Source organism: Stegostoma tigrinum, chromosome 34, assembly GCF_030684315.1.
Source record: "Stegostoma tigrinum isolate sSteTig4 chromosome 34, sSteTig4.hap1, whole genome shotgun sequence".
NCBI classification, from domain to species: Eukaryota; Metazoa; Chordata; class Chondrichthyes; order Orectolobiformes; family Stegostomatidae; genus Stegostoma; species Stegostoma tigrinum.
Genome location: NC_081387.1, coordinates 9,136,858 through 9,152,959, shown reverse-complemented (window position 1 = coordinate 9,152,959; position 16,102 = coordinate 9,136,858). Strand labels below are relative to the sequence as shown.

General features: G+C 51.0%; 1 protein-coding gene across 1 annotated transcript; it reads right to left on the bottom strand.

Moving 5' to 3' along the window:
* Positions 1-2,202: 2,202 nt before the first annotated feature.
* slc39a7 (solute carrier family 39 member 7) lies at positions 2,203-15,461 on the bottom strand. The gene is made up of 7 exons (XM_059639532.1): positions 15,030-15,461; positions 11,850-12,018; positions 9,920-9,997; positions 8,001-8,129; positions 6,569-6,715; positions 6,053-6,255; positions 2,203-3,554 (listed from the first exon to the last, which is right to left on the bottom strand). The coding sequence occupies exons 1-7, from the start codon at positions 15,420-15,422 to the stop codon at positions 3,303-3,305; spliced, it is 1,371 nt and encodes a 456-aa protein (XP_059495515.1). The 5' UTR covers positions 15,423-15,461; the 3' UTR covers positions 2,203-3,302.
* Positions 15,462-16,102: the final 641 nt, after the last annotated feature.

Sequence of the window (16,102 nt, the reverse complement as noted above, 5' to 3'; positions counted from 1 at the left end):
AGGGGACGAACTGGGCTGGTTTTGGGATGCGGTGGGGGAAGGAGAGATTTTGAAGCTGGTGAAGTTCACATTGACACCATTGGGCTGCAGGGTTCCCAAGCGGAATATGAGTTGCTGTTCCTGCAACCTTCGGGTGGCATCATTGTGGCACTGCAGGAGGCCCATGATGGACATGTCATCTAAAGAATGGGAGGGGGAGTGGAAATGGTTTGCGACTGGGAGGTGCAGTTGTTTATTGCGAACCGAGCGGAGGTGTTCTGCAAAGCGGTCCCCAAGCCTCTGCTTGGTTTCCCCAATGTAGAGGAAGCCACACCAGGTACAGTGAATGCAGTGTACCACATTGGCAGATGTGCAGGTGAACCTCTGCTTAATGTGGAAAGTCATCTTGGGGCCTGGGATAGGGGTGAGGGAGGAGGTGTGGGGGCAAGTGTAGCATTTCCTGCGGTTGCAGGGGAAGGTGCCGGGTGTGGTGGTGTTGGAGGGCAGTGTGGAGTGAACAAGGGAGTCACGGAGAGAGTGGTCTCTCCGGAAAGCAGACAGGGGTGGGGATGGAAAAATGTCTTGGGTGGTGGGGTCGGATTGTAGATGGCGGAAGTGTCGGAGGATGATGCGTTGTATCCGGATGTTGGTGGGGTGGTGTGTGAGAACGAGGGGGATCCTCTTTGGGCGGTTGTGGCGGGGGTGGGGTGTGAGGGACGTGTTGCGGGAAATGCAGGAGACGTGGTCAAGGGCGTTCTCGACCACTGTGGGGGGGAAAGTTGTGGTCCTTGAAGAACTTGGACATCTGGGATGTGCGGGAGTGGAATGCCTCATCGTGGGAGCAGATGCGGCAGAGGCGAAGGAATTGGGAAATGGGGGATGGAATTTTTGCAGGAGGGTGGGTGGGTGGGAGGAGGTGTATTCTAGGTAGCTGTGGGAGTCAGTGGGCTTGAAATGGACATCAGTTACAAGCTGGTTGCCTTTACCCTAAGGTGTGAAATTTAAGACTAGGGGATATATTTTAAGGTAAGAGGAGAAAATATTTTGAAAAAAGACATGAGGGGCATTTTTTTTTAAACACTGGAATGAATTTCTAGAAGAAGTGATGTATGTGGATACAATTACAATGTTTTAAAGACATTTGGATAAGTACATGAATAAAAAATATTTGGAGTGATATGGGCCAAGTGCAGGCAGATCTAGTTTAGTTTAGTTTGGGAACATAATTGGCATGAACTGGTTGGACCGAAGGGTCTGCTTCTGTGCTGTATGACAGTCTCAAAGACATTGGAGAGGTTAAGTAAGGGAATGATGGAGCTTAAAGGCATGGCCAAGTGATAGTGGTGTGTGGGTTAAGAGTGAAGATGCTGAGAAGAGGACTGCAGATATCACACGTGAGATTGCAGAGAGAGAGGAGGCGGAAGTCACGGAGGGATCTGAAAACAACAGAGGACAATTTTAACAGCAAGACACCGTTCTGTAGATCAAGTGGATTTGGGTGTGAATTAGGATATGTTCAGCAGAGATCTGGATGACCTGGAATTTCACAGGTTAGATTCTGGGGCTTAGTGCAGGGTTTGTTGCAAAGTCAAATTGCAAAATTACTAATGTATGAGAGATCCAGAGAGATTAGGGCGAGAGAGGGGGTATGGCCTCTAAAAGATCAAGGAGGTCCTCTTTGTGTTGAGGATCAGGAGATGGGAGAAAATAATAAATGAATATTTTGTGTCAGGTTGGGATAGGATGATTAAAAAGACATTGGGCACACTTACCTTCATTGCTCAGTCCTTGGAGTACAGAAGCAGCAGACAGGTGGGAGTAGTTTAGTTTGGGATTATGTTTGGCTTCGACCAGTTGGACTGAAAGGTCAGTTTCTGTGCTGTATCACTCTGACAACTGGATGGTGGGAAGAAACGTTTAGTTAAAAATGAATGAAGGCTTGCAACTGCAGGAGAGCATAAGTTTTCTGAAGCCAGAGATGAATGTGAGCAGCCTTTTTTTTCTTCCCTTTTGAGAAATGAGTTCCCCCATTCCTCCTAGCTCCAGTGGAGTTCCTTCTCTTCCCTTTGCTGGTTTGCTGTCAGTCCTGCCACCTAGTGCTACTCCAACTACCACTGCATCCACCCAGCATTTCCAAGGCCCTGGCTTGAACAGCAGAATCCCAGGATTATAGAGTGGAAGAGAGGAGAGATACAAGTCCAAGGCCAGGGAAAAACATAGGATACTTGAACTTTCAACAGAGTATATGTGGGTTTTATTTTACACAAATTTCTTGAATGCAAAGGATTGAGTTTTATTTTAAATCATTTTAGAACCATTGATACAGGACTTATGCAGCAAAAGGAAATGACAAGTAAACCCAACTAATTGTAGCCATGATTCTCTTCCAATACAGCTCCTACATGGAGTCAGATTACAGTACTTAAAACCAAAATGAAAAACTACCCATACATGTCAGATTACACTTCTAAAAATTACACGTATATATAAACACACACACACACGGAGCAATTTTAACCCAGCTCTCGGCTCACCTGCTTGTGGTGCTCTGGTCAGCTGGGTTAAATTTCCACCGGTTTGTCAGTTTTCCTCCGCCACCTCACATTCACAAGAAACAAGACAACGTGAAGTCTGGAACCTGCAATTGCCAGTAAGATTGAGAGAGGGGTGCAGAACAGGGTTTCTGTTTCCTGGAGCTGGTCTGGGAGCCTGGTGCCGCTTTCTAACAGCAACAGGCAAATACAGACAGTCTTATCACTTTCTCTCTCCCCCCGCCCCGCCCCCATAGCCAGTCCGCTTCCACCACTCAGGTGTTGAAAGAGCAGTTTTTGATTCCTGACACGACAGATAGCAAGTTGGGGGAGGGTATAAGTGATGTCGGAAATGCTTTAAAAACGAAAATGAGGAGGAATGGCCAGCGTGGGTCGGTTGTCACTATCCAGGCCCCCTTGTTGCTCAAGTTAATGCACTGACAGAAAGAGCAATACAGGTTTGGAAGGGTCTGGACACAGCCAGACCAGGACAATGACATTTTCTTAAAAAATATATATATATTTATATATAAAACTGATTATCAGCCAATAAACATGCCACTCCTGAGTGTTAACTCCACCAGAGCAGTCCCAGTTGCAGGAAGTTGAGGGCTGCCTGACTTACTGCAGACCTCAGTCCTAGTGGTTCCTATTGGTTATGTATCTCCTTGTGCCCTCTCATCTGCCCGTGCCAGGGCAACTCTTGCCCAGTGTCGGTGCCTCTCACAAACTTCCTTTCTCTGTCTGTGTACCCAGCCCACCCCAATACCCCCGACCCAGCCCTGCCACGTCCTACTCATACTCAGCGATCAGGACCATCATGAGGACCCCGACCAGCAGAGCGGCGATCTCCAGCAGCGACTGCAGGGGTTTTGAGTCGTCCAGCAGCTCCGGAATGACCGAGACAGTGGCAATGTAGATGAAGCCGCCGGCGGTGAACGGCAGGATCCAGGCGGTGGCAGCCTCCCCGATCCCCTCGGCCATCAGAGAGCAGGCTGTGCCAGCCAGTGCCCCGACGGCAGTAATCAGCTGCAGCATCATGGCCTGCGAGGAGCAACAAAGCAACAAGATGATGAGTGAACCAGTTGTCACTCAAACCTTATCACCTGCTAGTCTGACCTCAATTGGGTGGCTCAGGGGTTAGCACTGGCAACTGTTTGTGTGGAGTTTGCACATTCTCCCAGTGTCTGCATGGGCTTCTTCCAGTTTTCTCCCACCAGTCCAAAGGTGTGTAAGTTAGGGTGGACTGGATGGGTTAAATTGCCCCACAGAGTCCAAGGATTAGATTCCCTACAGTGTGGAAACCGGCCCTTTGGCGCAACAAATCCACACTGCCCCTTGGAGAATCCCACCCAGACCCATCCCCCTATAACCCATACACCCCTGAACACTACAGGCAATTTAGCATGGCCGATCCACCTAGCTTGCGCATCTTTGGACTGTGGGAGGAAACCGGAGAACGCAGGCACGGGAAGAATGTGCAAACTCCGCACAGACGGTTGCCCGAGGCTGGAATCGATCCCGGGTCCCTGGCGCTGTGAGGCTGCAATGCTAATCACTGAGCCACCGTGCTGCCCTATGTGCAGACTGGGTGGGTTTGCATGGAGAAATAGTGTTACAGGGATAGGATGGGGGGAGTGGGTCTAGGTGGGATGCTCTTCGGAGGGTTGGTACAAACTTGATAGACTGAACAGCCTCTTTCCACACCGAATGCAATTCTGACTGGGATACTGCATCCCCGCTGTGCACCACACGTTTAGAAGGCTGGCAGCACCTTGGAGACAGTGCAGACAAGATCTATATCACCCAGACAGATGCAAAAATGCCAGATTTCAAAGGGAACAACAATTTATACCACACAAGAAAAGGGGGCAGCCTCACAGGCATGCTTTCTTTCCAACAACCATTCCCAGCTGTGGATCATTCTCACTCTCTTCCTAGATTTCCTTCATGTTTGTTAATCTCTGTCTCTCTCCCTCTGTGTCTGTGCTTGTGTTTTTTTAAAATTTATTTTGCCCCTCATCCCTCTCTCCTTGGGGTTTTGCTCTATCCTTATTTGTTCTTGGTTCCTCCCTCTGGGTTCTCTCTGCCTCGGTCCTTTTCTCCTTCGTTCCCTGGGCTTTACACTGTCTTCTCTGTCTCTCCTATTTCGCTCTGGTTTCACTCTGTCTGTTCTTTGTCTCGCTGGGTATGTTTCTCTTTCTCTGCCCGGGATTTTCCTCTGTCCCTCCCCTGGGTTTCTCTCGCTCTTTCTGCATGCATTTCTTTCTCCCTGAGCACTCTCCCACCCCCTACCCCTCTGTCTCTCAGTTTCACTCCCTAGGCACTCCCCCTCTTCCTGCAGGAGGAAGAGATTTATAAAATCATTAGAGGCGTAGATAAAGTGAATAGCCAAGGTCTTTGCTCCAGGTTAGAGGAATTCAAAACAAGGGGGCGTGTTTTAAGCTGAAAAGGGAACGACTTGAAAGGGACGTGAGGGGGAATCTTTTCATACAGAAGATGTTTCATAAGTGGAAGTGAACTGCTAGAGGAAGAGGTAGATGCAGGTACAGTTACAACATTTAAAAGTCATTGGGTCAGGAACATGAATAGGTAAGGTTCGGAGGGACATGGGACAGACACAGACAAGCACAACTATTTTAATTTGAGAAAACTGGTCAACATCAATGAGTTGAACCGAAGGGTTTGTTTCCATGCTGTATGAATCTAATCTGAAGTACTGGAAGGAGTGAAATGAAAATTGGGATAAAGCAAGGAAACGGGACTGACGAGTAGTGCCAAAGTATTTCTTCATGTGCTGCATTGTTCAACACTTCAGTCAAAGTGAAGTGCAGAATGAGGAGGAAAAAAGTGTTGCAGAGTGTCTCATTTTCTCAGACCCAGCAATGCCATCACATGGGACCCTCCCTCCACCAAATCGCCATAAATTGTTTCCTTTTTCCATTTAACTGCTGACAACCACTGGTAAAACACCATTTAAATGGCAACGAGCAAAGCCCCTTAAAGGCAATTAAAAACCCATCCAAAGTGAGGTGGGTTGAGGGAGTTTGGGAAGGGGCTGAATCAAGAGAGAGTTGGAGGAGGAAATACACACCATTCCCCCACCTCTCCCTCTCTCTAAAGTCAGCAACAGGACAATGCATGCTCCCTCTCTCCAAGGCACAGGCATAACCTCAGAAGAGGGGCAGGCAGCAGACATAATCCCCTCCACAGCCTGCACCTGATTAAGACCAGCCTGCCCAGGCCCAGGAGCAAGGGGCATCTTTTAGAAAAGGAGCCAGGGCATGGAGGGGTTAGGGAATGAACTGGGGCACTCTGCAGCTGAAGGCACAGCGATTATAACTGTTGTGGGGGGTGGGGGGTGGGTGGGGGGGGGGTGGAGGCAGGCTAAGGTGGCTGGAATTTGAGGAGCGCAGAGACTGCGTTGGTCGTAGGGATGGAGGTGCGAGACTGTTGCGCAGAACCAGTGTTGGTGCGTGTCGCAGAAGGCAGAGTTCTCAGCCCGAGACCAACAGGGGCAAGGGGTCCTCAGGGACACTCACTTTATGCTTGCTGCAGCCAGACTGCACCAGGATGGCAAAGTCTCCGATCTCGTGCGGTATCTCGTGGAGTAGGATGGTGACTGTGGTGATGATGCCCACATTGGTGCTGACTAGGAAGGAGGCGCCAATCGCCAGGCCGTCGGTGAAGTTATGGGTGAAGTCAGCCGCCAGGTTCAGATATCCCGACACTTTGATATCCGAGACTGGAGAGAGAGAGAGAGAGAGAGAGCGAGAAGCCCTGTGAGACAGTGCTCTGTCAGGTCTCAGTCAGAGTACAGCACCAGCGTGGTATCCCTAGACATGATGTGTTCCTCCAACAAACCGTAACGCTCCCCCATCTCCGGGATCGACCGCGTGGCGTGACCCTCAGCAGATCTGGGTGAAGTGGCCGGATAGAGTTGCTCCTTGGGGTGCCCCCAAAACGGGGCCGAGACTACGGCACAAAGCCTAACCCCATGGGAGAGGGCTCCCGGCCCTGCCCTGGAGACTGGGACGACCGGGGTTCTCTGCACTCACCCTGTCCTGGCGCATTGGCAGCTTCGGTCTTGATACGGGGGCTTTCGGGCTTCCGGCGCCTGCTGCCAGCCCTCTGTTCACCATGTTTGTTCTGGTCCTTCTCCTCCCCCTCCTCCTCCGAGCTCTCTTTGGCCTTTGGAGCAGCAGCTGGAGGAAGAGACAGTGAGAATCAGACAGCGAGGCTGACTGCAGGCTTCTACACGGTCACTAACAGATCGGGGACAGATCTGGAAAACTCTCCCTCGCCCTAAATCGGGAAAAGGAAGACACTGCAATGGGCGCGTGTGAGCACACGTTTCGTCATCAGTGCTAGTGTCTCACACATCACAGGACAGGGACAGCACAGGGTCAGACACAGAGTAAAGCTCCTTCTACAAGTGTCCGATCAAACACCGCTGGGGTAACGTTGGCACAGACACCTCAGCTGCATCCCGCTTCCTTACCCCTCCGTGTCCAGTGGCCACCTGTGTATCCCTGTTTCCTGGTAATCCGGGGAATTTTCAATCACGAAGGGATGTTGCAGTCCCGCCCAGCCAGTTCACAGCCTAAACAGTCCCCCTCTGAGGCAGAAACACAGATGAGGAGCCGAGCAATTGACCATTTAGCACAGGCACCATTGGATAAGTAAACCAGAGGGTCAGGCTAATGCCCTGGGGACACAGATTCAAGTCTTGCCATGGTGACCGAGGTAATTTAAATTCGATCGATAAAGCTGGTCTTGGAAGCCAGCGACAGCACTGGCGATCTGTGAAGCCCATGGTCTATGCAACTCCAGGCCCACAGCAACGTGACTGACCTCAAACGGTTCAGCTGGCCACTCAAGTTGAGGGTCATTAGAGATGGGGCCTTCGATGGTGGCACCGACAACCCGCAGACGACTCAGAACCAATGGACGATATCAATACCCCTCCTCCCAGCTGTCCGGCCCTTGATGAGAAACAAAGGTACCCAGCAACCATCTGCCCCCACCACTGACCCCACACCACCGACCACATCCGCCCCCTCAACCACCCACCCCCACCACCACCCCCTCTACTGCTCCCACAACCACCCAACCCCACCACCCACCCCCACCACATCCGCCCCCTCTACTGACCCCACACCACCGACCACATCCGCCCCCTCAACCACCCACCCCCACCACCACCCCCTCTACTGCTCCCACAACCACCCAACCCCACCACCCACCCCCACCACATCCGCCCCCTCTACTGCCCCCACCACATCCGCCCCCACTACCCGCCCACCACATCCGCCCGACCCCACTACCCGCCCACCACATCCGCCCGACCCGACCACCCCCCCCAACTGGGCCCACAACCACCCAACCCCACCACCTCCCCACCACTGCCCCCACACACACCCGCCCCCACCGCCCCCCCACCACACCACCCCCCCCCCCCCCACCCCCCACCACACCCCGACCACACACCACGGGAATGACTGTGACCGTGACCCCCTTTCACGTGTCGCACAAACTTCTCCACCACCAGGAAGGCAATGATTCCACCGAGGACCCACAAGCCGACAGACATCACGTGGGAGTGGTCGTGGTCGTCACCTGCAGTGGTTTTGGGGGGGGGGGGGGGTGTGGGGGGGGCACAGAGAGGCGACAGTGAGCAACTTCACTCGTGAAACATCGAGCAGTCAGGCCGTGGCCCCTGCGCAGCCTGCAGCCCGAGGGGGGCAAAGGTAACAATTACCAGCAGGTCAGAGCAGAGCGAGAACTGCACCATGCAGGGACATCACGGGCCTCCCGGATACGACACCAGGCTAATAAACCGGAGAACCACATCACGTTCGGGCGATCCGAGCTCGGATCTCACCGGGGCAGACGGAATTTCAGCTCAATAGTAAACCCCCTGGAACTAAAAGACCAACAATGACCTCAAAATCATTATCAGTCGTCGTTAAGCGCAGGGCACCTCGTGGACGGTACACGGTACATCGCTAAGTGAGGGAGTCAGTTGTTCCCTAATGCCCTAATAAAGGGAAGTAAATCTCAAAGCCAGAATGGAACCAGACAGACTGCCTGGCAAAAAGAAAAGCCTCGGCACTGAAAGTGCCAAACTCAGCCCAGTCAACTTTGCAAAGTCCCCCTTAGTATCACCAGGTGGTGGTGGTGGTGGGGGGGGGGCAGAGTTCTCTGGCAAAAGTGGGATGCTGTTGGGGGAATCGGCATGGACTCGATGGGCCCAACGCCCTACTTCCTCGCTGTAGGGATTCCATGAAAGGAAACCTCCTGCAGATTGCCACGCCACACCCTCACGTTCAAACAAACTCTGAAGACGGCGAGCATCAGGATGCAGTCTCACTGGGGGATCCTCAGTGACCTTCACCAGGAGGGGCTCACCAGTTACCACTGACGGGCCAACTCCTAAAGGTCAAAGCTGCCAGGCTGGGTCCGTGGCAGATGAGGAAGGAACCAGCAAGAGGAGAAAAATCATCATTCCTCTCCTCACTAACTGACCGCATATGGATCTGGATCTGTTGGAAGGATTACTCTTATTTCACATGGAACTAGAAACCAGAAATTGTAAAATTGGACTATTTGTTGCTTTTCGATGGTTAAAAGAAAATGTAGTCATTTATCGGTCACACAGGGCATGTAACATTGCTGGAGGCTGGGTTCAGATACTTGTCCTCTGGTATCAGGTGCCTTTTAAAAAGAAAAACTAACTGCCTGGCAACAGATTTTGGACTGGCTTCAAGTAGCAGAAAGGCACTGAGCCAAGGGGCAAGAAAGCAGCGGGGAGGCGGACGTCCCAAAAACCAGATCCTAACCTCTCTTTTCTAAAGTCAAAGAAATAATAAAGACTTTGTAATTAAAACAAAACAAACTTCTAACTCAAGCTAAGACAAGGCTAACAGGAATGACAGGACTGTCGTCTGAGGAGAGATTGTGCCTGTAGTCACATGAGTTTACAAAAACGAGAGTGGATCAGACTGAAATGTTAAGAAACACTAACAGGTCTAGATAGAGTAGACGCAGCGGTTGTGGGGTTGGGTGGGGGGGGAGATACTTTGCCACAGTTGAGGTCTCTGCAACCACAGGTCACAGTCTCAGGAGATGTGAGTAGGCCATTTAGGAATGAAAAGATAAAACATTTCTTTATCACAGATGCGGAATTCACTAGGTTTTGGGATATTAAAGGCATCAAGGAGCAGAGGGAGAGTGCAGGAATGGAACATCGAGCCAACGATCAGTCATTATCGTACTGAATGGCAAAGCAGACAGAAGGATCAAAGCACCAATGTCTCCTCCCAGGTTTCTACATTTCTCCATGTCAGTCTGGAGGGGGTGCCGCACTGCACCACACCGCAACGGGATCCACGCTGTTGCTCTCTTACCTCGATGTGAGTGCCCGTGGTCGATATTCTCCAAAGGTTTGAGGCGGCGCTCAGGAGCCTCATTGTGAGAATGTGGATCTAGATGGAGGAATAAAAAAAAAAGAAGCGTTTACTTTTCAAACGTCTGCCCCTCAGCTTGCAGCGCCGTGGGGTGCTGCTCGTCAGTGCACAGTGCTGCAGCCACGACTCCAGATCCACTCTGCTTGCCCTCCACTTATAACGCAGCCTGACTTCTGCCTGCCTTCCCGATGTCCCCTTCATTTTCCCGTGAGACCCCATTTCACTTCCTCTCTCAGCAATATCCCCTTCACCACATTTCACTGCACCCTCCCCAATCCCAATATCCCTTCCAGCAATGTCAGCATGTTTCTAATTGTTTTTGCAATTGGTCAGACTCATTTTATTTGAGACATTTTAAAAAAAAAGAAAACGGGGTGGCACGGCGGCTCAGTGGTTAGCCCGGTGCCAGGGATTGGGGTTCCATTCCACCCTGGGGTGACTGTCTGTGTAGAGTCTGCACGGGTTTCCTTCCACAGCCCAAAGATATACACATTGCGTGGATGCATCGTTCTCAATTGCCCACAGTGTTCAGAGATGTGCAGGCTAGGTGGGATCACTGTGGGAAATGCAGCATCACAAAGATGGGGTGGGACGGCTCTTCAGACTGTGGACTCGATCGACTGTATGGCCTGCTCCAAAATTGCAGGGATTCCATGAATGGTCAGTGATCTCTCTACATTCAAGACGAGTGATCAATTCCAGATTTCTGCTCAATGTACAGATATAAACTCAATCCAGCTGTGGAGATGTTAGTGACGCAACAACACACTTTATTTTAAGAAACAAACACTCAGCCTTGAACTTACATCCAGTAGTACTGCCATGAGGGGAAGCGTGCTGATAGAGCAGGCCAGCTATGTCAGGATCCAGCAACTGCTGACGGACGTGAGAGATTCTGCACAGGAATGCTCCATCAGAATCCGCCCTGCTTCACCCACACAACCCCCAGCCTCAAAGACAGCACTCCCAGTTCAGACAGACTCCAGGTCTGATGACTGTCTCCTCCCAACAGCACGTCATGTCACCTTTTGGCTTCCCAGAGCTGACAGTTCAGAAACACCTCGCACAAATCCCCGAAACGGCACTTGGTTCTCAACTGTGTCTGAAATAGGGTGTTTACCCTATTTCTAACCTTCCTTCTCCCCAAAAACGGCCTGCTCATTCAGACCACAAACAGCCCTTTCGTCTTGCCGTGACTCCTCTCCTCTCATCTCATCTCCCCACCTGCCCATCAATTCTCTACTCTAGTCCCACCCCACATCCTATTCTGGTCCCCTTGCCCCCGACACACAGTCCCCATGTGTCACAGTGCCCCGTGCTGCCTACAGCATGGGGTAGCACAGTGGCTCAGTGGTTAGTACTGCTGCCTCATAGCGCTAGGGACCGAGATTCAATTCCAATTTCAATTCAGGCGACTGTGTGGAGTTTGTGCATTCTCCCTGCATCTGCTTGGGTTTCTTCGGGGTGCTCCAGTTTCCTCCCACAGTCCAAAGGTGTGCAGGTTAGGTGAATTGGCCATGGAAAATGCAGAGTTATGGGGATACCCTGATCCTAACCCTATCCCTATCATAGGGGAGATTCTGGGTGGGATGCGCTTCCAAGAATGAGGGTGGAGCCGTTGGTTCAATGGCCTGTTTCCACACTGTAAGGATTCTATGAAAACCACTATATCTCTGTTGCTCCTGCCCCTTCCATTTCACCACCACCTCACGCACTCCCCACACTCCCTTCCCTCCCATTCCACTTCTCCTACTCCCACAATGGCCTTTCCTCATGTCCTGTTCTCTGGCCATCACTCCATCCCAACCCTCTCTTCCCAGTCTCCTAACACCCAGTGCTCCCAGCCCGTTCTCCGGACATGCCAACTCACCAAGTGCGTGTGGAATGAGATGGAGAAAGGCATCTCCAAGAAGCCCTCCTGAAGCGAAGCTCAGCAGCACCTTGAGAAGGCACTTGTGTTTGGAGGTGTTCGATTCGACGGGGATGAAAAACAGGATGAAGAAAGGAGCAGCGCTGATCAACACTGTCGCTCCAACAGCCTGCCAGACACAGACAGATTTGATTAGAATGAAAAGGTCATTATCTTCCCACCCCACGGCTCCCCCTCTGTTTTGGCAGAAGTCCCATACTGACGCCTCAGCAGCCACCAATCCAGTTACAGCACTCAAACTCATGGATTTCAAATCTTACTCCAAACACTCAAACATCAAAGTTATCACTTCAGGGCAGTACCAAGGCAGAATGGCGCTGTCAGAGGGATGGTCTCATGGGAGCGCACGCGCTGTCGGAGGGATCGTTTTGTCAAAGCACCATCTCTTTCAAGAGACTTTAATTTGAAGTACCGTTTTCCGACAAGGAGAACAGAATATCCTCACCAAGCATTTTGGATTGGTCTCAAACATTGTGCTGTATGACCAGGTTTGGGAGATCCCGTCCGGAGCTGGGAACACAAACTCATACTTTGATTGACCAGTATCCCAGCTTTATGAGGTCACAAGGCGCCTGCTGTGAGGTCACAGGGCTTTGTGGGGGGGTGGGCACAGACCCTGCGGTCATAGGGCACTATGAGGTCACAGGCTGTTTACTATGCGGTCATGGGGCTTTGTGAGGTCACATGGCTGGGAGGGCACAGGCCATCTGCTATGAGGTCACAAGCCTTTGTGAGATCATAGATGACCTGCTGTGAGGTCACGAGGCTTTGCGGTCACAGGGTGTCTGCTGCGAGGTCACGAGGCTTTGTAGGGTCACAGGGTGTCTTCTGAGAGGTCTGGGACTTTGTAGGGTCACAGGGTGTCTTCTGAGAGGTCTGGGACTTTGTAGGGTCACAGGGTGTCTTCTGAGAGGTCTGGGGCTTTGTAGGGTCACAGGGTGTCTTCTGAGAGGTCTGGGGCTTTGTAGGGTCACAGGGTGTCTTCTGAGAGGTCTGGGGCTTTGTAGGGTCACAGGGTGTCTTCTGAGAGGTCTGGGGCTTTGTAGGGTCACAGACCACCTGCTGAGGTCTGCTGTTTTCAACAAGGGAATGAGACTAAGAAGAAAATATTCCCCCACTTTGAAAAATCCTTAACTTCCCTCTCTCACCAATAAATGTTCATAACCTGACTCAATGCTGACTTCCACCCATGCAATCTTGATGATATAACTGCAAAGGATAATTCTGTTCAGAACATCTGCCCTGATGGCTCCAGTGGGCAACACGTGACCAGGGCCAGCAATGATTGACACATTCCACGGTGGCTCGGTGGTTAGCACTGTTACCTCACAGCGCCAGGGACACGGGTTTGATTCCAGCCTCAGGTGACCATCTGTGTGGAGTTTGCCCATTTTCTCCATGCCCACGTGGGTTTCCTCCCAAAGTCCAAATATGTGCAGGGAAGGTGGATTGGCTATGCTAAAATTGCCCAGTGCCCGGGGCTGTTTAGGTTAGGTGAGTCCAACGTGGGAAATGTAGGGGTAGTGAAATGGGCCTAGGTGGGATGCTCTTTGGAGAGGCATTGTGGACTTGTTGGGCCAAATGGCCTGTTTCCACATTATAGGGATTCTGTGATGATTCCAAGGCTGACCTGATCTTGATGAAAAAGAAACAAACAAAAAAAAACTGCAGATGCTGTAGATCAGGAACAAAAACAGAAGTTGCTGGAAAAGCTGAGCAGATCTGGCAGCATCCATGGAGAAAAACATACAGAGTTAACGTTTCGGGTTACTGGATCAGAAACGTTAACTCCGATTTTTTTTCCTCTATTGATGCTGCCAGATTATGTTGAGCTTTTCCAGCAACTTCTGTTTTTTGCTCCTGATCTCGATTCCTGACTGTTGTCCCATTGCCTTCATATACATCAATTGCTCTCTTGTGTTCAACACCTACATAATATTTTGCACTGGAGCTCACCAAACTCAGGAGCCATGTACAAAAGCCAAATAAATCACTTACTTTCACTGGAGTTAAATGCAACAGAACTGAACTTGGCAAATGTTGAAAAAGGTAGAACATCGTATAGAATGAAAGAGACTTAAGGAATCTGGTGTACAGATCATTAAAAATGTTAAGAATAGATACAGAAATGAGATGATAGACTGATGCAATACTGTCAGGGAGGTGGTACAGGAGAATCAGAATGAAGGTCGTGGATCACGCTCAGAAATTGATGAAATCAGTGTCGAGTCCCAAAGGCTGTAAAGTGCCTAAATGGAAAATGAGGTGGTGTTCCTTCAGCTTGTAAAGGACTTCACTGCAGCAGGCCTAGGGCTGAAACATTGGTGTGGGAGTAATGTAGTCTGTGCAAATGACAAACTCTTGGAAGGTTTGGTTTAAGGTCACCACACAGCTGCACTGAGCAGGAGCAACACCACACTTGGAATACAGGGACAGATCTGGGCACACCTTCAGAGAAAATAGACTGGTGTTGGAATGAGACCAGCATTGATACTTGGGCTCCTGTGGATGATCAGAGATTACACAAAGTAGGGCTGCATGCCAGGAATTCAGAAGATTACAGGCAGTGACTTGAGCGAAGGTTTCATGACACGAAGAGGACTGCGATTAGAATAGATGGAATTAGACTAGATGGGATTAGATTAGATGGACATTTACCGATGAACATGGACTCGAATGGCCTCTTTCCATGTTGTTAAAACTCTAAAACTGATGCGGTGGAAGCGGATGGACAGAAAATAAAACTGATGGCTGACAAGCCTAAGACAGGGTGGCACAGTCCAACTCAAGCTAGAGTTTCCAGCAAGAGATTAGACAAAACTTGTGTGAACAAAACAAGCCAGAATTTCTGAACTCCCTCCCTTTTGCAAATGGCAGCCGTTTCTGGGTCACTTTTAAATCTGGGACTGTTGCATTTTCCCGTCCAAGGATATTACCAGTTACAAGTTTGGGTCAGAGGACAGCGGCGAACCCTTCACACGTCAGAACAGGATTGTGGGACTCCTGTGCCAATGAATTAAGCTGACGGATTGACCTCGAAGGCAACACCAGGCTGCAACGGAACTGAGTCAGGCAAAAGGGAGTTGGACAGGCAGGACTGGACTGGAGAAAGGCACCAACCTGCGACCACAGCTGAAACGGGTTAGACACCTCCGCCCTCTGTTCTGACACCTTTGCCGTGGCAGCACGCGTCCAGCGACTCCGCCCGTCGTGCTCCTGCTGTTGGGAGTGTACGGGATGATCACGTGGATAGGAGTAGCCAGTGAGGTCATCCACGTGGTCGTGCGAGTGCCCGTGATGGTGGTGGCGGTCGTGCGAGTGCCCGTGACGGTCGTGCGAGTGCCCGTGACGGTCGTGCGAGTGCCCGTGACGGTCGTGCGAGTGCCCATCGTACATATCACTCTGGGAAGCTCCATTGCTCGCCACCTCCTGAAGGACCAGTCCACAGCAGAAGAGGTGAGCGAGCAGGAAAGGAAGGCCCCTAGGTCGCAGCAGATCCCGCGAGGCAGCCATCTTCTCAGTTATTTTTTCCGTCCTCCCTATGCAAAGGCTTGGACAATGCACAGTAAAATAGATAAACAGAAAGAGAGAGGGAGAGAGAGAGAGAGAGAGACGACAGTCAGCCATGGATGTCAGTGCACATTACAAAAACTGACTGGTGCAGCCTCGTTCGGGCAGGGCAGGTTCCGCATCCCATCAACATGAAGGCCAGGAAGAAGATCTCACCCACAGGCATTAGGTACAGGAGCTGGAGGAGGCCATTCAGCCCACTACCCAACATGACTATCTTCTGCTTCAACCCAATCTTCCCGCAAGGTTCCTCCAATTTATCAGCCCCTTCAAGACCCAAACATTCCTCAGTACCTGGATATCTTCTGGCACCTTCCGCTGCAACCACAGGAAATGCTACTCTTGCCCCCACACCTCCCCCCTCACCCCCATCCCAGGACCCAAGAGACTTTCCATATTAAGCAGAGGTTCACCTGCACATCTGCCAATGTGGTATACTGTATCCATTGTACCTGGTGTGGCTTCCTCTACATTGGGGAAACCAAGCGGAGGCTTGGGGACCGCTTTGCAGAACACCTCCGCTCGGTTCGCAATAAGCAACTGCACCTCCCAGTCACGAACCATTTCCACTCCCCCTCCCATTCTTTAGATGACATGTCCATCATGGGCCTCCTGCAGTGCCA